Below are 27,404 nucleotides of genomic sequence, written 5' to 3' on the forward strand. Positions count from 1 at the left end.
AATCATCCTCAGGATTCAGGCTTTAGACCAACTTGGTTTAAAATATTGTTTGCTTTGCATATGCATAGGGCATATCGATGTCCTGTTCCAGTTTCATTGTCAGATCAACCTTGAAGCAAGATGGAGTGTAGTTATGTAAAATGTGGTTTAAACATATTTTACATAACTGCACCCCATCCACCCCTCTCATACACATGCATATCACACACCCATACACACCCACATATACATATATAAATACACATATATTTAACAAACATCTTTTACACAGTATATGCACTTGAAGATATCTATTTATATTCATGCATATATACCTATGTGTGTATGTATATATATATATATATATATATATATGTATATATATATAATATAAATTATGCAGTAGTTTTTATTTTTTTTTAAACAACTGAGTATTTCCATTCAGCTGATCCTGTTGAACAACAGGGATCTGGTCTTTCTGTCCATTTTGTCATTTTGCACATATTCCAGGCATAAATGCTAAGGAATTGCTGTTTTCTTTATTGTTATTCAGTTTACCATCTTTCCATCTGTCAGGTCTACCTGGCTCACAACCAATTAGTTCTCATTTGTGGATTTGTTCAGTCAGAATCAATTCCTAATCTCCAGTCTCTTGAGCAAAACTATTCCTTTTTTTTGAATTTACTGTATTTGTGAGTTCTCATCATGGAGCTAGAATGGACTTGATTTTTCTTCAGAAGCAGGTAACGTGGCCTGGGTCCTGCATTCTCTTGTTAGCATAGAATTGATAATCAGGCAAGGTGTGCCCTGATAAAACAATGCAGAACTCTGTCTATATAAAGTAATTTCACTGGTCTTTCATCTCAGAATTCCCTTAGTAGAGAAGATGCTTTGATCCAGGAATATTAGGAAATATACCTGTTTAAGTTGATTTAGTGTCCAACTGCTACTCTCCCTGTGAATGGTAAAATGAATGTCTATTTGATCTTGACCTATGAATAATTAGATATCTAGATAATCTAGAATTTTGAGGGAACTATAGACTTAATATCAGGACTTGAAGTCAGGGTCCAGGTAGATTTGGAAGAAGCATTCCACGATGCTTTTTGTATTGGCTCCCATATCATCTCCCCATAACTGGGACCATTCAGGTCTGAGTGAATGGTCTCGAAAAGCCCGTGGCAGTTCTGGGGTCCTTTACTTTCCAGTCTTGATCCTTCTTCTGCTGCTCTTGTAGGCACTTTCTGGAATCACTTCCTTTGTGTCCTAGCCCCAAACCCAAGCTGTTTGTTCAGATCAGGGTGATGAGGCAGTTGGAGAGCAAGAGTCACCATATCTTGATAGCATAGGCTTTAGAGGTAGAACGGACCTTAGTGATGATTTTCTTGTCCAGCCCTTCTCATTTTACAGATAAGAAAATGCCCTGAAAAATGAAATTGGAGAATTTAGGAAATTGAGGGATTGTTTCTGTCATTTTTCTTTGATTTTGAAAATTTCTATTTTTAAAGCATGAGTGTCTGTCAGCTCACAATGCACATTTTAGAAAGAACTAAAAGAGCCACATTCCACATTCCCAGTGTAGAATAAGGCTTAAAAAAACTTGATTGTCATCATTACTTTAAAGTAAATTTTTAAAAAATCTCTTTATAGAGGTCAGATGTTATAAGGACAGCTTTATTTTAATTTTTCTATTTGAAGTCTAGCCCAATTTGTGTTTTGCATCTTACTCATGCCTCAGCCTCATATTCTTGAGACTTTTTAATCATCTGTCCCTAACATATCTATCTCTGTAAGCTAATCTACTTTCCCTTTGCATTTTGCCAGATGATTAGCAAAATTGGTCTATCCAACCTTTCCCCAAATTTGCCTTTGTTTTTTTGATGCCATATTCTTTGACCAAAAAGTTTTCATTCTAGCGTCTCTGCCTGTCAAAGCCTTATATCCTTCAAGGCCTAATTTCTTGCTATGTCCTCCATGAAGCTTTTCCTAAATATGGCCCTGATCCCATATCTGCTTAGAAAGCAATTCTCTCTTCTCCTTTGAACTTCTATAGTGTTTTGTCTGTCTCTTAGAGAACTTATTACATACATCCTTGCATTTTGATTATTTCTGCACTTGTCTTCTGCTCACTGCAAGACGTGATTTCATGTTTTTACCCCTTTCAGTGCTTAGTACATTACCTTATCATAGACATATCATAAGTTCCTGTTACATGATTGAATGACTTTGGAAACAGTTCCTGTGTAGTTTGGTTTCAAATGTGTTTGTGAAAATAAATGTCACAAAGGCAGATCTTCCTGCTCCAGCACCCCAGGGCATACAGAAAAGAAAGCCTTCTAAAACAAAATTCTTATGATCAAACAAGTTATTTTGAATAACATGTGATTTTTTTACTTGCCTGTAAAGTCACAAGGTTATTAGGAAGCTCAGATGAGATGAAGAACTTTATACTTTGATAAGTTTTTTTTTTCATATATGTGTCAGTTATCATTGTGACTTTTTGGAAAGTGCAAATAATGCATTTCGTTATAAGGAATAAATATAATATAAATAAAATAATTTAAAATGTAAATTACTTCCTTAAAGCCACAGTCAACAGTCAAACTAGAATCTGAATCAAATCATCTGACAGTCAGGCCATTCTCATGGATTGAGTGCTGCTAGTGTAGAATGTTCTCCCCTAGTAAAGAGGGAACAAAATTTTCCCATCCTGGCTTAAACTCATGAAGGTCTTCTTTATTCAAGGTTGTTCATGACATGTGGGCTTCAGCTCTTTGAGGTTGTTTTTTTTTTTTTTTTAAATGGACCCACTGAGTCAGTTTTTTTTTTTTTTTATTGTAATGTTATTATTCATTTTTTTGCATCATGGAATATCTGGAAATAAGTTTTTAAAATGAAAGCATGAAGGTTTTGTTTGTGAGCTAATTGTGAAGCATCAGAAAGGTCTGAGCTCCTTTATTTAGAATATCTTTCTGTGATTACTTTTAGTGCTTTAAATGATCAAATAAATTATGATTAGCGTTTTGGGAGGCACCATGTTATAGTGGAGAGAATGTGTACTTAAACTAAGGAAGACTAGACTACACATCTTCCTTTTGGTGCTTAATGAGCCAACTGATCATGGACAAGTCACAATACCTCTCTCAAGTCATTTTCTTCATATCTAAAATGCACATAAGAATTCTTGTATTTCTTATGTTACAGGGTTGTTGGGAATCATCAGATGAGATGTACAACTTTGCAAAATTTAATTTTTTTTTCCTATATACATGTCAGTTGTTATCATTGTGACCTTTTGGGGAGTGTAAATAATATATTTTGCTATAAGAAAATGTATATCATTCATTTATTTCTAATCCCTGGCTCTATTTTACATTTTTTTAAAAAATTAATTTAAATTAAAAAAAAAACAAAACAAAACATTTCCAGTTCTTAATTCTCTCCTTCCCTTTCAACTCTCACTCATTGAGAAGGCAAGAAATATGATGCCTATACATAAATCATGTAAAACATTTGCACATTATGTATTATTTTGATGTAGCTATTTCCTTTTTTTTTAAATAGAAGGCCTGCTTATGTACTTAGAGTTTATTACAAATTAAAAAAGATTTAGACATATCTATAGAAAACTAAAGATGTCTCCTTACATTTTTTACAGCTCTTTCCCCCCCACATCCCTGCTATAATTCTTCTTTCCTCCTACCAGAGAATCATCTCTTGTAACAAAGAATCTGGAAGAATTCCAAAGTAGAGAGTACAAAGCTGGAGCACGGTGGGGTGGGTAGAGAAATAAATTAAGATCCATTGTAAAGTTGAGAGGAAGAAGATTACCTGGAAAAAGATGGGAGAGAAGGAAATAACATATGATAGAAGAAGAAAATCAGGGTAATATAAAGCCAATGAGAGGGGTAAATTTCTTTTCTTTTTTTAACTAATAGCTTTTTATTTTTCCACATACATGCAAAGATAGTTTTCAACATTTATTTTTGCCTTGGCAGATAGACTCCCAAGTATTTCAACATTCACTTTTATAAAACCTTGTGTTCCAAATTTTTCTCTCTCTCTACCCCTCTCCCCTCCCCTAAACAGCAAGTAATCCAATATAATTAAACATATGCAATTCTTCTAAACATATTTCCACATTTGTCGTGCTGCCCAAGAAAAATCAGATCAAAAAGGGAAAGAAAAAAAAAACCAAGCAAAGAAACAACAACAACAACAACAAAAGGTGAAAATATTATGCTTTGATCTACATTCGGTCCCCATAGTTCTCTCTCTAGATGCTGATGGCTCTCATTATGATAAGTCAATTAGAATTGCCTTGAATCATCTCATTGTTGAAAAGAGCCACATCCATCAAACTTGATCATTATATAATCTTGCTGTTGCTGTTGGTTCTCTTGGTTCTACTCACTTCACTTAGCATCAGTTCATGTCTCTCCAAGTCTCTCTGAAATCATCCTGCTGACCGTTTTTCACAGAACAATAATATGAATAATATGAATACCACAATTTATTCAGCCATTCTCCAACTGATGGGCATCCACTCAGTTTCCAGTTCCTTACTGCTACATTTTGCACACGTGGGTCCCTTTCCATATTTTAAGATCGCTTTGGGATACAGACCCATTAGAGACACTGCTGGATCAATAGGTATACACAGTTTGGTAGCCCTTTGGACATAGTTTCAAATGGCTCTTCAGAATAGTTGGATTAGTTCACAACTCCACTAACAATGTATTTTTCCTGTCATCTTAGCCAGTCTGACAGGTGTTATCCTAATTTGCATTTCTCTGATCAATAGTGATTTAGATCATCTTTTTATATGACTAGAAATGGCTTTAGTTTCTTCAGCTGAAAATCATCTGCTCATATCCCTTGGACAGTAATCAATTGAGGAATGGCTTGAATTCCTAGACATTTGAGTCAATTATATATATTTTAGAAATGAGGCCTTTATCAGAAACACTGAGATAGGGACAAATTTCAAGAAAGAGATGGTCATTGTGTAGCTACACAGACATCAGGGAGAATAACAGTCAAGACCATGAGGATCTTGGGGAGATTGTTCAAGTGTCATGTGGGAGCCAGATGGTAAGGGGTTTGAACAAGAGTATCAATTGCTGGTATCTAAGTGGGTTGGGTATGTTTGTAGGTAATAGGTCATAAGTAGTAAAGCATTTATAAAGTACCTACTGTCTTCTAGGTACTATGCAAAGTGCTAGGAATACAAAGAAAGGCAAACAAGCAATTTTTACTTTCAAAGAGCTCCAAGTCTAATGTAAACAAATATGTATGTATAAGAATTAGTCAGCAGAGAAAGACACTAGCATTAAGGAGGAATGGGAAAGGCTTCATCCAGTAGCTGGAATTTCACTTGGAACTTATAGCAAGTCAGGAGGCAGAGTTGAGGATGGAGAGAAGTCCAGGTATGGGGAATAGTTTGTGAAAGTATCCAGAGTCAGGATACTTTCTTTTCCTGTTTCTTATGTTAGGAAATGCAAGGAAGCCAGTATCCATTAGAGTGTCTCTGCTACTTATATATTTGGGGGTATAGGTGTTCAAGAAAGAATAATACTTCTGGTGTGAGACCTCCTGAGCCCTTTGTAGGGATGCTTTCCAGCATTGGTGTCCAGCTAGTTACCCACCTCTCACCTGTGGCTCCAAGAACATAAGTCTGTCTCAAACCCATCAGTGAGTTAGAAGGGTGTCTACCCCAAATGTCTGAAGACTTCCTGGGCAGAGGGAGCAGATGTGAATGGTTTGTTCCAACAAGCCATGCAGATGGTGGAAGTAGATTCGGTGGAGTACTTATAATATGGTTAAACATGAAAAATAGCAAGATTATATGCTATATCCCAAGCCATTCATCTTGATTTTTGTCTTGCCATTAGATTTTGGGAGAGAGAATGAGGGCTAATGACTGTGCAACTCTGTCTCATCTGATCCAATTTATGTGTTACTTTAAAGATATCACCCATTATTTTTACTATTTTTAACCTACTTCAAAGTCTTGTGCTGATGGACAAGTGGATATATTGGGAACTGTAGTTACAGCTCTGTTTACAAACAACCTGGGACAAAGGGTAATTTTTTTTTATTAAAGGTTTTTATTTTTTAAAACATATTTTACACTTCACTGAAGCAATAGGGGATTCAGCAGCCCCTTGGGTGTCTCTGAACAGCTTTTTTAAAGGACCTTCTGGCATGAGGAGGGGCTAGAAAAAGATTGTTTTACTCAGACTTGCTTACTGCAGCAGGTGGAGGTCCTACCTCATGGTTGGAACACACAAAAAAATGTAATAACTTTTGGAAAGATGATTCCATTCATCACTGGTATATGGAATGTGGGAGTGCTTATAGACAATAGAAAATCTAGTAGACCTGAAAGATGAACAGCTCTTGTTGTGCAAGAACCCAGTGAGTATTATATCCAAATAGTATCCCTGAGTGAAACAAGGCTAACAAATGAAAGGCAGCTTACTGAAATCAAAACTGGATACACATTTTTCTGGAGTTGCCACATTCATAGGGAGCACCATGAAGCTGGTATAGGTGTCTTGATCAAAACTAGTTAACATGCTTGCCTGCCTCCCAAAAGAAATAAATGACAGGCTTGTGACAATGTAATTGCCACTTAAAGGAAAATGTCAAGCTATCGTCATCATGATGATTTTTAATGTAATCAAAGAACATTTTTACAAAGACCTGGAAACCCCAAATAGGAGAGGTTTGTAATTCTGGGTGACTTTAACATCAGATAAGGCACAGATGATCCGACATGTCAAGAGTCCTTGGGAGCAGTGGGGGTTGGAAAGAGCAACAGCTCTGGTCCCTTACTTTTTTTTTAATTATTATAACTTTTTATTGACAGAACATATGCATGAGTAATTTTTTTACAACATTATCCCTTGAACTTACTTCTGTTCCGACTTTTCCCTTTCCTCCCTCCACTCCCTCTCCTAGATGGTAGGCAGTTAAATAACATGTTAAATATGTTATAGTATATCTTAGATACAATATATGTGTGCAGAACCGTATAGTTTTCTTGTTGCACAGGAAGAATTGGATTCAGAAGGTAAAAATAACCTGGGAAGAAAAACAAAAATGCAAACAGTTAACACTCATTTCCCAGTGTTCCTGCTCTAGGTGTACCTGATTCTGTCCATCATCGATCAATTGGAACTGATATGGTCCCTTACTTTTGATGGCTCATGCGTCTTCTGACCTCATCATCAGCATTACCTACATGCAATAAAATGTCAGGGATGCACCCTCACAGCAAACACTGGGATTTAATAGATTATATCATTATAAGGAGAAGAGAGAGGTAGAAAGAGTAACAAAGGCCAGTTATGGTGTAGAGTGTTGGACTGGTCATAGGGTCATTCTCTTCAAACTCAACATTCACATTCAACCAAAGTGGTGATCCCAAGGCAAGATGACTACCAAAACCTGAACAGTTTGTTGCTAACTTGGAGGAAAAGTTGAAGCAATAGTGGAGCAGAAAATAAGTGGGCAGCTTTCAAAGATTTGGCAAACAACACTATATTTACTCATCTAGGCTAGAACAAAATATCAAGATTGGTTGGATGAAAATGATGGGAAAATCCAGAAGCTGTTAAAACAGGAGAAATCCATAGGGTTCACCAGCAGGATAATTCATCTGTCTCTAAGAAGTCAGTATTTAACTCCATCAAAAGTAAAGTGCAAGGGAAGCTGAAAGACATGCAGGATTCTTGGGTCAGTAAGAAGGCAGAAGAAATCAATTTTATATTGATGGTAAAAATAATATCCAAAGTACATTTATAGTGCTCTAAAGGCTATTTATGGCTCAGTGTTGTCTTTCACCTAAACTACTCTGAACTGATGGGTGAAATTTGGGTGCCTGAAGAAGTTCATCAATTTTATAATAGCATGCTTGCATAGATTCTAGATAATGGATAATATTCTCAAACTTTTCCATGGGTCAGTGGAGTAAAGTATGACTGTGTTTGATTCCATGCTTTTTAACATGATGTTTTCAGTGATGTCAGATTTCTCCCATGAGAATGAAAACAGCATCAAGGTCAGCTACTGCACTGATGGTAAATTATTTAACTTGGAAAGGCTGCAAGTCAAGGCTAAAGTAGAGAAGGTATAGATGTGTGAATTTTTGTTTACAGACAATTGAGCACTCAGTACAGCCTCTGAGGCTGAGATGCAACAGAATATGGATTGATTCTCTGCTATTTGTGTTAATTTTGGCCCAACAATTAATACCAAGAATACAGAGGTTCACCACCAGCCAACCTTGCACCACTCATACATGGAACCTTTAATTATAACAAATGGAGAAATTATGAATTCTATGACTAAGTTCACTTACTTTGACAGTATACTTTTCAGGGATGTTCACAATGATTGCCAGAAATAACTCAGTATTTGAAAGGAGGCTCTGAATAAAAGTGTAGGAGAGAAAACACAGTAGACTTCCTACCAAACTGTAGAGCCATTGTGCTGACCTCATTGTTATATACCTGTATATGTCAGTGTCATGCCAGGAATTGAATCCCTTCCATTAGAATTGTCTTAAAAAGATTCTGATCACCTGATAAGGTACTGGAGGTCTTTTCTCAAGCTGAACTGCCAAGCATTTAAATTCTATTGTAAAGAGCACAGTTTTATTGGATTAGCCACATTTTTCAAATGCCACATCTACATTTGCCTGAAAAGCTATTTTATGGAGAACTCGCCCAAGGGAGACACTCACATGGAGGTCAGAAGAAATGATAAAAGCTTGATGATCTCAAGCTTTCTTGCAGAACTTTGGAATTGATTGGGAGACGTGGAAGATACTGACATAGATAGGACTGCCCAGAATGGTGTGCCCAAATCAAAGAAGGCATTGTGCAAATCAGAACTGCAGTAGCTTAAAAGAAATATGAGATGTGCAGATTTAGAAACATCTCTGCTCCAAATGTTCATATGGACTATTTAAATCCCAGCTTTGGTAGAACCTTCCAAGTCCGTATTGGTCTGATCAGCCACAGTCAGACACATTGTACCTTCACTCCAAGTTAGTGATGTCATTTTGGTCCTCTTTATAAATGAAGAACAATAACAACCAGTCAGTTTATTTGACCTTTGGCCTGCCTGACCCTCAATTTCCATATCTAGAAAAGAAGGGAGTTATATGAAGTGGCTTCTAGTGTCCCCTCCAGTTTACCATGTATTATGATCCTAAATGATTTTTAAAAAATTAATTTATTTTTAATACATATTGCTTTATGAATCATGTTCAGAAAAAAATCAGAACAAAAGGGGAAAATCATGGGAGAGGAAAAAAAAACAGAAAAGAAATAAACATAGCATGTGTTGATTTACATTCAATCTCCATAGTTCTTTTTTCTGGATGCAGATGGCATTTTCTGTCCAAAGTCTATTGGGATTGTTTTGGATCACTGAGCCACTGAGAAGAACCCAGTCTTTCATAGTTGCATGTTCTTATTGTTACTCTGTATAATGTATTCCTCGTTCTGCTTATTTAGCTTAGCATCAGTTTGTGTAAATCTTTCCAGGCCATTCTAAAATCAGCTTGTTCATCATTTTTTGCAGAAAAATAATATTCTAAATGATTCTTTTAAGAAATTTAGCTGATGTGAAAGGACAGTATTGAATTCAAAGAGCCAATAGAGCTCAATGAAAGTTTTTAAAATCAGAGACTTGAATAGAATCCCTGGAAAAATATTAGAGAGGTCAGCTTTGGAAAAGGAAAAAAAGAGTGAAAAAAGTAATGAATCAAAAAATACACCAAAATTTGAGGATATTCGAAGCCATTTAGGATGTGGCTCCAGAGAACATTTTGTGATGAAGAGGAGGGAAGATGAGGAAACTGGTTTCAGACAACCTTTGTAAGGGAATTAAATTTGCTTTTCTGAAGTACTTTGAGATTGTTAAATTGAGAATTGTTAAATGAGAAGCAGTGAGGAAATTGCGAGATATGTGTGCACATTTGAATTTGTGGATATAGATACATATAGCTGCATTATATAGCTTTCTCTTATGCGCTGTAATGTATTCCAACTTCACTACATGGTTGTGTGATGTTGGGCAAGGCATTTAATTTTTCTGGGCCTTTTTCAATTTCCTCAGCTAAGATGAAGAAATTAGATTAGATGATGTCTGAAGTTCCTTTTAGCTCTAAATTTATGATTCCTTTGAGATACATGCATACACACACATTAGGCAAAGTACCAGGCTTCTCATTAGTAGAGACTAATAATTGAAGAAACACTAATATCCCTCCTGGGCCATCCCTTGTCTAAAATTTGCTTGTAAGAACATCTTAAAGACAAAAATATGGTATTCTGTTAGAAGAGAATCTTGTGTTTTAGTCCTTGCTTTGCCACTACTTTTGTGATTTTGTGAGTTATTTAAACTGTATATTTCCTTTGGAGAGGCTGCATGATAGAAGGGATAGAGAGCTAGACTTGGAGCCAGACAATCTGGGTTCACATTCCATCCCTGACACACAGTGTTTGTGTGATCCTAGGCAAGTGACTTCTTGTTGCTCTGGACAACTCTCCAGAACTCTTAAGTTACAGAGAAGTTGCTGATCTGCAGTGGAAGAAAGGTAGTTTTTTCACCTGGGAGGGTCCTTTTAGATCCAGTCTATAGGCCTGTCCTATTTATCTTTGAAACGGAATAGTAATTATCTAACTGTCTTATTTATTTTACACACTTGTAAATATATGGTGTGATAATGGGAGGGAAAGCATTTTAATAAAAATACAAACCGTTGTATAGATTAATTGAGGTGGCTATCTGGCTCAGTGGATGGAGTGCTGGTCCTGAAGTCAGGAAAACTTATCTTCCCCTGTTCAAATCTGGCCTTAGACACTTACTAGCTTTATGACTCGGGGCAAGTCACTTAACTCTGTTTGCCTCAATTTCCTCATCTGTAAAGTGAGCTGGAGAAGGAAATGACAAACCGTTTTAATATCTCTGCCAAGAAAACCCCATGAAGAATAGAATAGGACTCAAAATGGTGATATTATTTACTACTTTGTTTAATAGTTCTTCAGACAGGCTATTGGAATAGTTTTCCTACAAGCACCTTCTTTATTAACTTATTTAACAGCAGTTAATGGGAATAGGACCTATGGAGTTTGCACTAATTTTTTTTATTATTCATTGTTCTGTCAGTGTTCTAAAAATGACCATACGTCTACATAGTCTTAGGATGGCTCAATGGATGATAAAATAAGCCATGAGGCTTATTTTGTTATAGATAGTGGATTTCCAGGACTATGTAAAACAGTGTTCTTTTGAAATAGTGTTTATTCAAGATTGTTGTGATTTTAACATTTGCTGCTAATGATTGAGAGAAATAATGAATGAATGAATGAATGAGTGAATGAATGATAGTTCTTTCTCCCCTAGAAGGTTTTCCTTATGGTTTTTTAGTCCTTCAAAACTTTTTTCAGTTGTAATATTTGGATGACTCAAAAGTGGCAATATTTAATATTAATAATATAAGGAAAATGAATACATAATAATATTTCATAGTGGGCTTTATTTAGCAACATACATGCCAGGGAATATTTGAGAATTTTGACATTACTAGGGTAGATAATGAAGATAATAAAATATCCAGGTAGTACAGAGCACTGGCCTGGAGTCAGGAAGACGATTTCAAATCCATCCTCAGGTTCTTACTAGCTATGGGATCTTGGGAAGGTCATATAACCTGTATTTGCCTCATTTCCTCAACTATAAAATGGAGATAATAATAGTACCTAGCTCCTAGGGTTATTTTGAGGCTCAAAAGAGATAATATTTATAAAATGATTAGCACAGTATCTGGCACATAATAGGTGCTGTATAAATGCTAGCTATGTTTGTTATAAAGGATTTAGAGGGGTATTATGCTGGATAAGGTTCTGAACTTATAGTCAGGAAGACCTGAATTCAAATACTTTTCAGACATTTAACTTTGACTCTGGACAATTCATTTCATGTGTCTCAGTTTCAGTTTCTTACCTGTAAAATGCAAATAATAAAAGCACCTGCCTCATAGAATTCTTGTGAAGATCAATGAAGTAACATTGTAAAGCTTTTGCAAACCTTAATGTGGTCCATAAATACCATTTGTTATTATAGATAATGATACATATACCAACTTTGTTGTCTTTTGACTTGGTCTTCATATTTCTTTATGGTCTAGGAGTCATGGTATATATTCGCCTTGTCTCTCCCACTTAACTGTAATCTCCTTGAGGAAGGGAGCTCTGTCTCACGCAGATCTTTCTTTTTCACTGCTCAGCACAGTGTTTTATACATAGTTGGTGCTCAAATAAACACTGAATGGACATAAATGTAGATTATCAGTGATTGATGAATTGTGCCTCTTGTGAAGCTTGGAGTTTCAACACTAATAGTTTATTCAAGTAACTAATGCTTTCAAACCCAAACATGAAAAATGTTTACACATTTGACTAACTAGCTGATTTTTAATGAATCTATAATTTCAATAAACACATTGATTATAGATAGTATAGTGTGTTAGCCTTGCTGAAGAGGTAAATTTATTTCTAAGAGTGACTGATTATATGGACAATATATGTATATATTATATTGAAATAAATATGTAAGTAGTTATAGAGTTATTAATATATAACTATGCAGAGATTAGCCCATGTATACAGACAAAGTTTAGAGCCATTTGAAAATTTTAAGGTTGCTAATTTTTATATATCCTAAACAAATTAAACAAAATCTCCCTCAAATGACTGTTCTAGTGATCTTGTTTTCCTGCCTCTTCAAAATCTAAATACCTTCTAATGTACAAGTTTTGTGCCCATGAAAACAGTAAATAACTATATTTTCAAACTATATTTTCATCCTGCTAATTTACCTGGTATTTCAATTTTTCAGTATTTTTAAATTGGTAGTGTTTTTTTTTCTTTGAGGCATGGCTCAGATAAAGATGGGTAATAAAAACCAAAAATTGGTGGGGTTTTGTATATGAGCCATAATATGAATGTAGATATATTCTTGCATGTATATGGATATGATTTTTTTTAAGGCAGTGGGTTAAGTGACTTAATCAGGGTCATACAGCTAATAAGAATCAGAGGCTGAATTTGATCTTGGGACCTCTTGACTTCAGGGCCATTGCTTTATCCATCACATTACTTAGGTGCCCCATTGGTATATTCTTGGAAATAGATGTGCATATTAGGCCATATAGCCAATATCATTGAAGGTTTCTAATTGTCTATTTATATAAACAAAATTGCATGTAACTATTTAAACTTAGTTTAATGTTGTTAAAGGAAACTGCTGAGTTTTCTTCTCAGAATCTAGCTAATCTTATTTATATTATTGGTTCTCCTGTACAACATGTGAATTTGGGGAATGTTTGGGAACAAGACTTCTTATTTAGTAAAATAATGTGTGTGAAAACTGGATGGAGGAAATTGTTTAAATTTCTTGTTACTAAATGTAGATTAATTATATTAGTTTAAAAAAATTAATTGATACTTAGAGTTATTTTCTTATTTCACTATTCCATAAAATAAAGCAATTAGTAGGACTTATCAATTTCAGATTGTCCTTGAAGAAGGTGGGGGAAGTATAATCTTGAGTATTATCTATTTATGTTTTGTTATATAATGTTACTCAATTTTCATGTGTTCTAGATGTTTTCTCCTAGCCTATGGATGAAAACATGTTATGAGAAAGCTATTTGATTACAGCTCTATAAAAATCATGTGCCTTTTTTTTTAATAGGTAAGGATTATTGCAAAGTCATATTTCCTTATGAAGCACAGAATGAGGATGAACTGACAATCAGAGAAGGCGATATAGTCACCCTTGTCAATAAGGTAACTGAAATATTTTATCTTCTGATATAGACATATTATATCTATCCTTGAGGCAAATTTGTTAATTGATATCAGACACATGCAATTCTTTGCTTTTAATTCTCATACATATGGATTGCTTAGCTAGCAATTAAAGTTTAGGGATATCTTGAAATTTTCCATCTTTTTCTTCATAATGCTAGTGCTCTCTACTAATTATTTCTTATTTATCCTGGATATTTTGATACATGTTTGTTCACATATTGTCTTTAACATTAGATTGTAAGCTCCTCAAGGGCAGGGATTGTCTTTTTGACTGTTTTTCTATCCTCAGGACTTAGCACAGGGCCTGGCACATAGTAGATAATTAATAATCATTTATTGATTATTACTGAATGATTTAGAAATTTCAGTGACTCTGTAATTTCTCATCCATTAAATATATTCTTCCTATTTTTGTGCCAGTTCCAGATTTTAAAATCCAATGCAATAATTGTGCTTTCATATGTGATAAGCCAGGAGGTGTTCTGAATATATTAGCTCTCTAGTCACAATGGCTCAAGGATTTTTCCTTCTTCTAAATGTGATTTTTAAATGTAAAAACTTAAAGACCACTTTTACAAAAAGCTTATATTTTAATTAAAAACATAAAAACAAAAGAATGTTTAAAAAAGGAAGAAAAAAGATGTCATTTGTCATTTAGATTAATCAATCTGCCTCAGGGAAATATATTTCTGCTATTTGGACTAGGACAGGAAGAATTAACTGTTACTGCACAACTAATACTGTAAATGTACCCAAATTAAAAAAAAATAAGGAAAATGTGTTTTGAGAAGACATTGTCATTAAACTACTTACAATCTTGCAGGATTGAACATATGTATAAAAAAGAATGAATGAATGGAAAAAGCATTTGTGAAACATTTTATTGTGTATGAAGAGCTAATGTGAAACACTGTATTACAAATGGAAGAGTGAGGCAGTTCTTCCTCTCAAGAAGTTCACTTTCTAATCCCTGTAGAGGTAACATCAGGGAAGGAGATAAAGAAAAATTCCTGGCTTTACTGGAATAGATGAATTTTATTTGAACAATTTCAACTTCTCAAGGTGAATGGAGGAAGGGAAGGAATAAGAATTTGATTACTTTAGAAAGCAATCTTACATTTGCCTCGCTACTTGTGGGATAAACTTCCCTTGGTGTGACTTTCTAGAGATGGAAGAAAGGGTTATAAATGCAATTTAAAGAAAGGCTAAGTAGAAATAGCTTTATTCCCTGAAATCACAAACGTCAGCTTGGTTTGATATACATAGGTCAGCCAGATCTATGTGAGCAGTTTAGATAAGTTGTGGATTTATCATAAATTGAATCTAAAATGCCCACACAGATTGGGATGACTTGATCTGAGAAAATGCTCTAAGTCATCTCTTCTGTATTCAAAGTCTGATTTCTTTAACAACTCCAATGTGGTAAAGTACTTTTTTTGAAATAATATTCCATTCTTCCCTTCCCAAATTATTATGACATTTGTCAGATTCCCAGAGTGCCATTTTCAAAATGGTTTTCATATACATTATTTTACTGGATCCATAAGAAAATGTAACACTAATACTGTTATCCTCTTTTTCCAGTATAAAAAACTGAAACTTAGCTTGAGTAGGTGATATCTTTACTGTCACACAGCTATTAAGTAGTAGAGCCAGGAATCAAATCCAAGTATTCTTTATTCCAGTTCTCATTTTCTTCTATATCCCACAATCTTTATTGTTTCAACTGTTTTAAAATATATATATATCATTCCTTTGTTGCTTAGGGTAAAAAAGGAGGAGGGGAAATTATATCTTTTATAATTCTTCAATTCAAATCAGAAGAATCCCCCCACCCCACTTTTCTTTGATTGTATAACCCCTTGTTCTAGTGCTTTGTCAAACTGAGAGCTTATAATGCAGATATGTTTGATGTGTATATAACTGATGCAACTTATATAGCTTTTTATTGCCTGTGTAATTTAGATAACTTTTAACTAGGAGATTGAATAACTCAGAAAGTTATTAAGTGTGAATGAAGCATGAAAGTTATTGTCTTACTTGGAAATTTATATTCTTTTGCTCTTAATTGTAGAGGTAATTAGAAAGGACATTTCCTTGTATAGATGAAAGTTCATTCTTTGCAGTTAGAGCTATGTTTCGTGTAAAATTTATTCTTTTCCATTCCAGCTTCTTAAATACTCAGAAAAAAAGGGAAAAGCCACAAGAAAGAAAAAAAAAACTGCAAAAAAAGTGAAAATAGTATATTTTGAGCTTACACTTTCTTTTTAATAAGATTCTCTCATTTCATTTTAGGATGATGGAAGTAGCATGGTATAAGCATTAGGTCCAAAGTTTAGGAGCCTGGGTTCAAATCCCACCTGTGATGCTTACTGCTTGTATAATTTTGGGCATTTCTAAAATGAGGAAAATTGAACTATGTTCTTTGAAATCACTTTCAGTTCTAGATCAGGAATTAAATTTAAATTTTATGATTTCTAATTGAATGATAAGTTAAACTCAGTAGATCTCAAATTTAACTCATTACCCTAATCTTTCCATTCTCACTTATTCTTCCCCCCAACTTCCTATTCTCTGTTCTCTAGAGCCAAAACCTTCAACTCAGCTAAATCTTCTTTCTCTTTAGCTTTTCATATCTAATCATGGACCACATACTATTGTTCCTTCTTTTCCTCCTCCTCCTTCTCCTCCTTTTCCTCTTCTTCTTCCTCCTCATCCTCGTCTTTCTCCTCCTCCTTCTCCTCCTCCTCCTCCTCCTGCTACTGCTGCTGCTGCTGTTGCTGCTTCTGCTTCTGCTGCTTCTGCTGTTGCTTCTTCTTCTTCTTCTTCTCCTACTGCTGCTGCTGCTTCTGCTTCTGCTTCTGTTTCTTCTTTTTTTGTTGTTTCTTCTGTTTCTTCTGCTGCTGCTTTTCCCTTTTTCTAATTCTTCTGCTGCTTCTGCTTTTCTTCATCTTTTTTCTTTTTCTTTATCTTTTTTTCTTTTTCTCACTCACCCTCCCATCTTCCCTCCCTTCCTCTCTCCTTTCTGCCTTCCCTCCCTCCCTCCCTCTCTCCCTTCCTTCTTTTCTCTCTCCCTCCCTCTCTTCCTCCCTCCCTTCTTCCCTCTTCTTCTCTTTTCTTCTCTTTTCTTCTCTTCTCTTCTCTTCTCTTCTCTTCTCTTCTCTTCTCTTCTCTTCTCTTCTCTTCTCTTCTCTTCTCTTCTCTTCTCTTCTCTTCTCTTCTCTTCATCTTTCTTTTACTCTTCAGTTTCTTTCTATTCCTACTGTTATCCCCTCATATTCAGATCCCTGTCACCTCCAACATGGGTCATTGCAGTGGTCTCCTAGGTATATTAAAGAGTTTAAGTAGCTTGCCTAGAATGATGAGGCAAAGATGTGTCATAAGCAAATCTTCCTGATGCAAACTCTGACTCTTTATCTTCCAAATCATGCTGTCTAGACATTGATTTTTTAAAAGACATACAGTTATTTAAACTAGATCTCCCTCGTTCTGATACCTGTATGGTTGTGTTTTTGATACTCTGTGTAGATTTGTTCAGTCTTTCAGGAGTGACCTCATAGACAGTTTTCTTGGCAAAGATATTGGAGTGGTTTCCCATTTCTGTCTCTAAGTTTGTCTTCATTTTACAGATGAGGAACTGAGATATATGGGAGTTCAGGGGGTTGTTCTGAGTCACATAACTAGTAAGTGTCTAGAACCAGATTTGAATACATGCACTCTGACTCCAGGGCTGGCACTCTATCCAGTGAGCCATCTAATTGCCCCTAGTGCAAAGCTTTACACTTATCTGTATCATTTTCACTTTGTTGTTTCAATTCAAATCCTTTCCTCTATTGAGATTATTTTTGAAATTTGATTCTGTTTCTTGTCTACCTTCTTAAAAACTTTAATTCCCTCCTCTTCCTGGCCTCACATTCATGCCATATAAAGGTAGAAAAGATAATTCAATGTTTAAGATTTGGATTTAAAAAAAAAATCCACTTATTTTAAAAGCTTATTCTGGAACCTCTGGCTATATGCTAATAATGGCAGAGATAGTGTTTGTGATGGAATTAAGTAAACTAAATGTTGTTAACAGTAATTTAAAAGCAAAAATTCTTGGATTATTTGCCTCTAATAATGGGAGAGTACTGCTATTGCTAATGGTACTTTTTTGGGGGGGAAGGGGCATTAAAGCTCTTATTTGATATAATGCCTTTCCATAAGAAGTGTTTAGTCAATGTTTAGTGAATGGTGAAAGATTGTAGAATAATCTTTGAATTCATCTTTAAATCCATTTAGATCATCTTTTTCAATGATTCTTGTAAAATATAATAAATGTAGGTTCTGGTATCCCTGAACATTACAGCATTTTTGGATGTATATGAGTATGAATCCTGGGATTCCTGTTCTCTAATTTTTAACTATTAAGGCTTTTAAAAATCTTTTTACTTTATTTTATTTTTTATTTTTAAATTAATTTTTTAATTTTTATTTATTTATTTATTTTTAAATTTTATTTATCTTGAATCTTCTATGATATTTCCATTTTATCAGCCTCAAACTCTTTCCCTCTTTCAAGCAGTGAAAGGGCTGATAACAACAGCAATCAGGTTTTATGTTTTAAAAATCCACAATTGTAATTTTCATATAGTTTTCAAAAAAAACGAGTCAGACAACTTAAATTGATGCATAAGAATATATTACAGTCCCTGGAAAAAATATATGAAAAGCCCTAAAATATTTGTATCTCTCCTGGAAATTAGGATTCAATTAGTAATTATGAGAAATTCTACTTTTGTATATTTATACAAAAGTTGCTGTGGGCTCTGGAAATTTCCCTCCCATGCAAAACACACCTGTGCTCAGCTGTTATTTTAAGTTTACTCAAAAATACTTTTATGCTTTCTGGGTTATTGCCACTTACTTCCCTGGAATCAAACTTAGATTATATTTGAAAAGGGACATGAAACTCAGTAGCTATTTTTTGCATTGTCTGGCTATCAAGTTGAAAAGCTTTATTGGGGGGGGGGGGGAGGAAAGGGAAGAGAGAATAAAATGGCAAATTTTAAGCCCTTTTAAACTTATTCTTCCTTGTGAACTTAGATAAGAAGGATTCTGAGACTGAATTTTCAAATAATATTTATCCTGACCTCCTCATTGGTATACATGATAAACACATGCTGGAAATCAGCTCCTCAAATTGATTTTTATGCTAAACTCTTGGTGGATAATTTTGGGATGATAGATTTGTGATTTCCTTGGCATATAGAATTCCATTGGGAAATAATTCTTATACCAAACAGATCAGAAACTTTTGTGAGCCTTAGAGTCTTAAAGAGTTGTCTGGGGTCCTTAAAAATTAAATGACTTTTTCTAGAGTCACAGTAGTTAGTAGGTGTCAAGGGGACCTTGACAAGTTGTCCTTACTATCCTGATTCTAAGACCAGCTTTCTATTCACTGTGTCACTATATTGCCTCTTGAAGCTTGATATTATGCTTATGTATCCATCATATTACCTTGTATGTATTACCCTTAAGGGTAAAGAATTTATCTTATTTGAATTATTTTATATATCCTTTTTTTATCTTCTAGAAGCCTAGCACAGTACTAATACATAAGGAACAATTGATACCTTTTAAAGTTGAATTCTACCCTCTAAAGGGAGATACTTGTAACTTTCAAATTTTCTAGAACCTTTCATACTCTTTGGATTTTACATTAAAATTAGAAAAATATCAGTGTGATGCAGTGAAAAGAGCCCCAAATTTGGAATGAGAGGTCCTGGAATCATATTTCAACTTTGTTATGCTATTTAGGATATCCTTATGGCTTGCTTTTCATTTTCTTTTCTTTTCTTTTTTTTTTTTTTTAATAACTTTTTATTGACAGAACCCATGCCAGGGTAATTTTTTACAACATTATCCCTTGCACTCACTTCTGTTCTGATTTTTCCCCTCCTTTCCTCCACCCCCTCCCCAGATGGCAAGCAGTCCTATACATGTTAAATAGGTTACAGTATATCCTAGATACAATATATGTTTGCAGAACCGAACAGTTCTCTTGTTGCTCAGGGAGAATTGGATTTAGAAGGTATAAATAACCTGGGAAGAAAAACAAAAATGCAAACATTTTACATTCATTTCCCAGTGTTCTTTCTTTGGGTGTAGCTGCTTCTGTCCATCCTTGATCAGTTGAAACTAAGTTAGATCTTCTCTTTGTCGAAGAAATCCACGTCCATCAGAATACATCCTCATACAGTATCGTTGTTGAGGTATATAATGATCTCCTGGTTCTGCTCATTTCACTCAGCATGTAAATCTTGCCAATCCTCTTTGTATTCATCCTGCTGGTCGTTTCTTACAGAGCAATAATATTCCATAACATTGTGGCTTGCTTTTCAAAGATTACTGATAATTGTTGTATTGGGAATTTGTGACTTTAAGAATCCATATGCCTGCTTCATTGGTGCAAATAATTTTGGCATATTTCCATTTCGACATTAATCAAAATCATTTTTTGTTTTTGTTTATTTATAAAACCTGAAGTCAGTTGAGGGGCCTAAGGAATTATATCAGGACATCATAGTACTTGTTTTCTGCAGAAACAATTTATGGTTTGTTATTCAGATGCCTCACAGCTTCAGAAAAAAGAAACTTCTAGGTAAAATAACCAGATGGACTCAGCCTCATGTGAGCTTTTGGTTTTATTTTGTTTTTTTTTGTTTTTTTGTTTTTTTTCTATTTCTATTTCAACACCATTCTTTTTTAGGTTTTCCTGCCTGTCTCTCCTTTCTTCTCATTTGCAGGGTATTTTGGTTTCTTTTTTTTTTCTTCATTGCTGTCTTTTCTACTTATAGTAGAAATAACTCTGGATGTGGAATCAGGGAACCTTCCTTTGAATCCATGTGTCACTAATTAGTTATTGGCCAAGTTATTTAACTCCTCAAAGATGCAATTTCCTCATCAATCCATTGAATTAATGGCCTCTAAAGTGTCTCTTACCAAAATCTAAGGTCCTACCGTTTCCCCCATGAGAAAAAGTTAAAAAGGAGCATGGTGGTAAAGAAAAGGATTATTCTACTTAGATTATGGAGTGATATCTTATCAATCAATTAATGAAGATTTATTAAGCATTTACTGTGTGCCTAGGGATCCAAAGCATTGAGGCTTTAAAAAAAAAAAAAAAAAAGATGCAAAAGACAATCATCCCCTGCCTTCTAGGAGTTGACAATCTAATGGGGGAGATGAGACACAAAAATATTATATGCAAAGCAAACTATATGTTGAACTAGCTTGCAGTGATCTCAGCTAAGGAGGCTGGCAAGGAGGACATCCTCACACAAAGAACTCTTTTGGGGTGGGGAAAGACTCCTACCTAGACTCTAAATAGTCTTTCTAGGAGAGTGAATGATTTTCATATTTTATTGTCTCATGACCCATAGTATAGTAAGGATACAACTTTAAAAAAAACATAGTCTTTTAGAATAGTGCTGAGTTGAGCCTAGAGATAAGATTAATGCTTTCCTTGGCTTAGGGAAGATTCCTTCTTGGTGATAAAGTGGGAATAAATTCCCTTTCCTCTTTTGTTTCCAAACCTTTTAGAAAAGCTAAAAGTCCTAAGGTTGAAAACATCATTTTATTTTATTTTTTTATTTTATTTATTTTTTATTTAATAGCCTTTTATTTACAGGTTATATGCATGAATAACTTTATAGCGTTAACAATTGCCAAACCTCTTGTTCCAATTTTTCACTTCTTACCCCCCCCCCCACCCCCTCTCCTAGATGGCAGGATGACCAGTAGATGTTAAATACATTAAAATATAAATTAGATACACAATAAGTATACATGACCAAAACATTATTTTGCTGTATAAAAAGAATCAGACTCTGAAATATTGTACAATTAGCTTGTGAAGGAAATCAAAAATGCAGGTGTGCATAAATATAGGGATTGGGAATTCAATGTAATGGTTTTTAGTCATCTCCCAGAGTTCTTTCTCTGGGCATAGCTGGTTCAGTTCATTACTGCTCCATTGGAAATGATTTGGTTGATCTCGTTGCTGAGGATGGCCAGGTCCATCAGAACTGGTCATCATATAGTATTGTTGTTGAAGTATATAATGATCTCTTGGTCCTGCTCATTTCACTAAGCATCAGTTCGTGTAAGTCTCTCCAGGCCTTTCTGAAATCATCCTGTTGGTCATTTCTTACAGAACAGTAATATTCCATAATATTCATATACCACAATTTATTCAGCCATTCTCCAATTGATGGGCATCCATTCATTTTCCAGCTTCTAGCCACTACAAACAGGGCTGCCACAAACATTTTGGCACATACAGGTCCCTTTCCCTTCTTTATAATCTCTTTGGGATATAAGCCCAGTAATAACACTGCTGGATCAAAGGGTATGCACAGTTTGATAACTTTTTGAGCATAGTTCCAAACTACTCTCCAGAATGGTTGGATTCATTCACAACTCCACCAACAATGCATCAATGTCCCAGTTTTCCCACATCCCCTCCAACAATCATCATTATTTTTTCCTGTCATCTTAGCCAATCTGACAGGTGTGTAGTGGTATCTTAGAGTTGTCTTAATTTGCATTTCTCTGATTAATAATGACTTGGAGCATCTTTTCATATGACTAGAAATAGTTTCAATTTCTTCATCTGAGAATTGTCTGGAAAACATCATTTTAAAGATGAGAAAGAAATTACCAAGTGTCCCTGGAAAGAGCTATCATGCTGACAAACCTAGTGGAAAGGAAAATTTTTGTGATTGAATAAAAAAGTTAAATATAGTCCTAAGATCATGACTTTCTTTTTTATAATTTCTAAAGATTTTACTGTGTAATGAATGAGTGAGTCATTTGTGTCACAGAATGTCAAAATATGGCTTGTCATTTTGTGCCCTACTGACACAATTTTATTCGTGGACAAAAGTCACAACATTCCTCAAAACACTGCAAAGTCAAGAGAATAAAAGTAGAGCTTGATTTGCCCCCTTGTCAGCAGGAGACCAAGAAATGGTGATGGATGGAAATAATGAGAATGGCTTTTGAAAGCAGGTTTTGGTGAAAATCATTCTTTTTTTCTACCTATTTGCTGTCAAAACACTAAGCTTTTTAATGGGCCGAAGTGTTAAGGATTGGTATGTGAAACAAAATTATTTTTTGATTTACTGGTAAACAATCAAAAAATTCCTTCTGGCCATTCAGCTGTTCACTGCTGGAAATTTTTCTGTTGCTAATAGTTTGTTAATGCATACTTTTATCTCTGACTTCATCTTTCTGTATAAGTTCAATAATAATCTTCAAGGGATTCCTGTAGTTCTTTTTTTTTCTCATTTGATCCTAATCTAAGAAATTTCTCTACTTTGATAGCAATGGATATGGTTATTTTAATTCCTCTGATGCTTTCTTCAGTAGAGTGGGGTGCGGACTTTTTTCTGATATGAGAGAAGAAGCCACAATTATTCAGAAATTTGAGATGCTGATTTTTCCCCTCCTATCTATCTCTGGTCTCTGTATTTGTTCCAAGAAGTCTCAAATTTTGTTGGTTAATGAGAATTGGTCATTCCCAATTATAATGTTCTCTCTTCTGAGGTCAACCCTATGTCATGTTAATTCGAATTGTTTATCAGCTTCACTTCTCTCAATTAATTGTATTTAACTAATAATTCTTCTGAATAGCAGAAAGCTCTTTTATATTCATACTTATATTTTGTGATTTAATAGCTGATTGGTGATGTGGAAATTGATTTTTTTTTAAAGAAAGGAAAAGTATTTTTAAAAATCTTTTTAAGAGATCATAAAAAAGGGAAAAGGACCCGCATGTGCAAAAATCTTTATAGCAGTCCTTTTTGTAGTGGCAAGGAACTGGAAACTGAGAGTTTGCCCATCAGTTAGGGAATAGCTGAATAAGTTATGGTATGTGAATGGCTGAATAAGTTATGGTATGTGAATGTTGTGGAATATTTTTATTGTATAAGAAATGATGAGCAGGCTGATTTCAGAAAGGCCTGGGAAACTTACATGAACTGATCTGTGAAGTGAGTAGAACCAAGAGAATATTTTACACAGCAATAAGAATATATGATGATCAATTCTGATGGACGTGGCTCTCTTCCACAATATGGTGATTCAGGTCAATTCCAATAGACTTGTAATGAAGAGAGCCATCTTCATCCAGAAAGAGGACCGTGGGAACTGAATGTGGCTCACAACATAATATTGTCGTCTTTTTTTTGTTGTTTGCTTTTTGTTTTCTTTCTCATTTTTTTCCTCTTTTTGATCTGATTTTTCTTGTGCAGCATGATAATTGTGGAAATATGTATAGAAGAATTACACATATTGCACATAACATATTGGATTACTTCTGTCTGTGGGAGAGGGAAGAAAAGGAAGGGAGAAAAATTTGGAATACAAGGTTTTGCAAAGGTGAATGTTGAAAACTACCTTTGTATATATTTTGAAAGTTAAAAAAAATAAAAAAATATTTTTTAAAACTTAGTTCTGTACTTAAGAATAATGATCATTTTCAATAATATTAATTCTTGCCCTTTTCAAAAAACCTCCTATAGGCAATACTTTATCTTTCTCTAAGATATTTCTTATTTTACTCAAGAGTTGAGAGGAAAAAATCAAATTGTACCACTGCCTTACTGTGTAACATTGAGAAGTAACTCTCTTCTATAACTTCAGTTTCCTCAATCTTAGCATGAAATTGGCTAGCCAATCTTGAAGTTTCCTTCAGACTTTACCATCCATAACTTTGATCTCTTTTCCTCTTTTTCTCCTTCCTTCTTCCCTTCTCTTCTTTTTTTTTTCCTTCTTCCTTCTGTAGTAGTCCTTCAGTATTCTACCATAGTAGAATACAGAGAAATTTCCACATTCTGATCTTTTTTTTTTGCAAGTATTTTTACATTTCAGGCTTCTTGGAGAGGATCACAAGGGCAACATTTCCTAATAATTGAAAAAAATTGAGCAAATCTACAGAAAGAAGATGGGACAAAGCTATAAGAAGGTCCCACCAATTAGAGGCAATTTATCAAATACAAATGAAGAAGCTTAGGGAAATTACTGGAGGAGAGAGAGAATCATTATTTAAAGGAAATATTTGTCAAGAAATCATAAATTTTCTGTGGCATAAATTGCTCATCTGAAGAATGTTGGAGTCGGACCAAATCATTTTTTTTTTTTTTTTTTTTTCTTGCTGAGGCAATTGAGGTTAAGTAACTAGCCCAGGGTCACACAGCTAGGACGTGTTAAGTGTCTGAGACCACATTTGAACTCAGATCCTCCTTACTTTGGGACCGATGCTCTATCTACTGTGCCACCTAGTTGTTCATAAATCATCTTATGATGATTTCTATTTATCATAGATAGATAGATAGTTCCATTCTGACTCTGAAATTCTATGGTTCTAAGGAATTCTCATATATTATCAATATAATCAAAATTATATCCAGTGAATATAGTGGGAGAGACAAAATTTATAATATTCAGGCATATCAAACCACAGGCTCCCTAATTAATCTTGGAATGAAATGTGAATATCTTTGGGGCTAAATAACATAAACCTCTTTTCTCATATGACTTATAAATTGGCCCTGAAATCTGGCTGTTCTTAATCTCTTTGAAAGAGATAACCTGAAAGTTTTGGGCCATGGAAGATCTACAACTTGCCAGAATGATAATCTTATAGAGTAGACTCATTTGGGATGTAGATGTTCAGGTTTAAAAAGGAAAAAAAAATCCACCTTCTTGCTTTTGAATGGTTAGATCCAGTAAAATCTAATATAATCCATTGAAATAGCACACATGTCCATTAATGTGGATGGCTGGTCTTTGAGTCTAGAAGGAACACATTATCTCCCTTAAAATATTGCTGAGAGGTGAATTCTCTTCCTCCTCATCTCTGCAACTATAGAAAGGAAACAGGCCCAAGGAAAAAGAACAAATACTCAAAAAAGGTAAATGTTTCCTAGAAGCTTTACCTCATAGCACTGAGATCAGTTGTAAAGAGTTCTGAGAAACTATTCATAAAAATTGCAGATTTTCTTTAAAGTAGCCTTTTTTCCCCCTCTTCTGTTCATACCTCATTAATTCCCACATACCCACCTCAAATTCAGTCCCATTTTCATTCCCTGGTGCATAAATGGGGTCTTGTTCTCGGTTTTGCCCCCTGGTTATATTTTGTCCATTTCTCCATGGAATCTGGAGCCAACAGGGGATTGAAAAGCCTCTCTGATTCCCTTGATGACCTGAAAATTTGCTTCTCTTAATTAGAAAAAGAACAGGGCCATGCAACTTTTGGGGGTGTTACCCAATTTAATTAAAAACTTATTTCTTTCCTGGTGTGAGTTAAGTATCATTCCTCCTCCAATTGCAGCTTCCTAGACTTCCTCAATTTAGGTTCCAGGGACTGGTCTGGTTAATTAATGGCTCAGTTAAAACCTCAAGCAAGAGAGATACAATATGCTGAGGCATCCTTTTTTTCTGCTCCCTGTAAGCTAAGAATTAACTTTTCTTCTTATAAGGGAAACTTCTTTATTTTAGCTTCTACTGGAAACTTTCCACAAGGTTTAGTAATCAGAACTGAAGACGGTTTTATAATTATGAGAAAGATGTTAAAACTTCTTGTTGAAGTTCATTCTTTTGCCTCTAGGAAGGATTTTCAACTATATTATGTGAGATGTATGGATCATTCAATAAACTGAATGAAAAAATTCCTAGACAACGAGTTTTGGGTCTTTACTGAGGTCCCTGTTGTGGTCATATTTACCCTGGGTCAGAAGGACCAAGGGAGTTAATAACAGAGGTCTGAGTAAGTATAAACAACGTTGGGATTGGCAGAAAAATAGGGGAAATTTGGAGATATAAAATGGGTTTATAAAATTTGACCAAATGGCAAAGAAGAAGCCTAATAGAAATAAAAAGAATCACTGATGTGAAGGAATTCTGGTATAGTTTTTTTTTTTTTTTAACACATTAAAATTTAGAGAAATGATGAGGAGAGTACAGAAAAAAGTTAACCCTTTGTGTCATTTACACGTTTGAAAAATTGAAGTGAACTTTCTCAGTTACTAGGGGATTCTTACTTCAGATATTGTGTATGCATGTATAAGATGGAAATGTATATATTTAAAATACATACATACATGTAATATAAATATACATATGTCTATGTTATGTAGACAAACATACACATATTACACGTAATTTTACATGAGTATACACACACACAAATTCTTTCACCTAATTTTTAGAGAAACTAAAAGATTTAGAGCTTAAAAGACTTAGAAGGCCAGAATTCTTTTTTTTTTTTTTGCCCATTTTTATTATATACACATTTTTCAGATGAAAGATAAACTATATGGTAAAAGTCTCACAATAGGGTGAGTAATGAAATTGAAATTAAATCCCTGTCCTTATCTGATCAAATTCTCTTCCTACTATCCTATTCTTTCTCTTTTTTTTTTTTTTTCCAAGCATGGAACAATTTTATTTTTTTTTTATTTATTTTTTATTATAGTAACTTTT

At 34.5% G+C, this 27,404-nt stretch overlaps 1 protein-coding gene across 6 annotated transcripts in view; it reads left to right on the forward strand.

Annotated features, from left to right (window-relative positions):
* The window catches only part of SH3KBP1 (SH3 domain containing kinase binding protein 1), a 453,585-nt gene that overhangs the window by 300,274 nt on the left and 125,907 nt on the right, over nt 1–27,404 (forward strand). For all 6 annotated transcript variants that reach the window (XM_031959528.1, XM_031959530.1, XM_031959529.1 and 3 more), the window contains one exon: nt 13,756–13,850. In XM_031959528.1, coding sequence (XP_031815388.1) covers nt 13,756–13,850 — 95 coding nt within the window. The remainder of the gene's footprint in view (nt 1–13,755; nt 13,851–27,404) is intronic.

The sequence above is a fragment of the Sarcophilus harrisii genome, chromosome 3 (assembly GCF_902635505.1).
Source record: "Sarcophilus harrisii chromosome 3, mSarHar1.11, whole genome shotgun sequence".
NCBI lineage: Eukaryota > Metazoa > Chordata > Mammalia > Dasyuromorphia > Dasyuridae > Sarcophilus > Sarcophilus harrisii.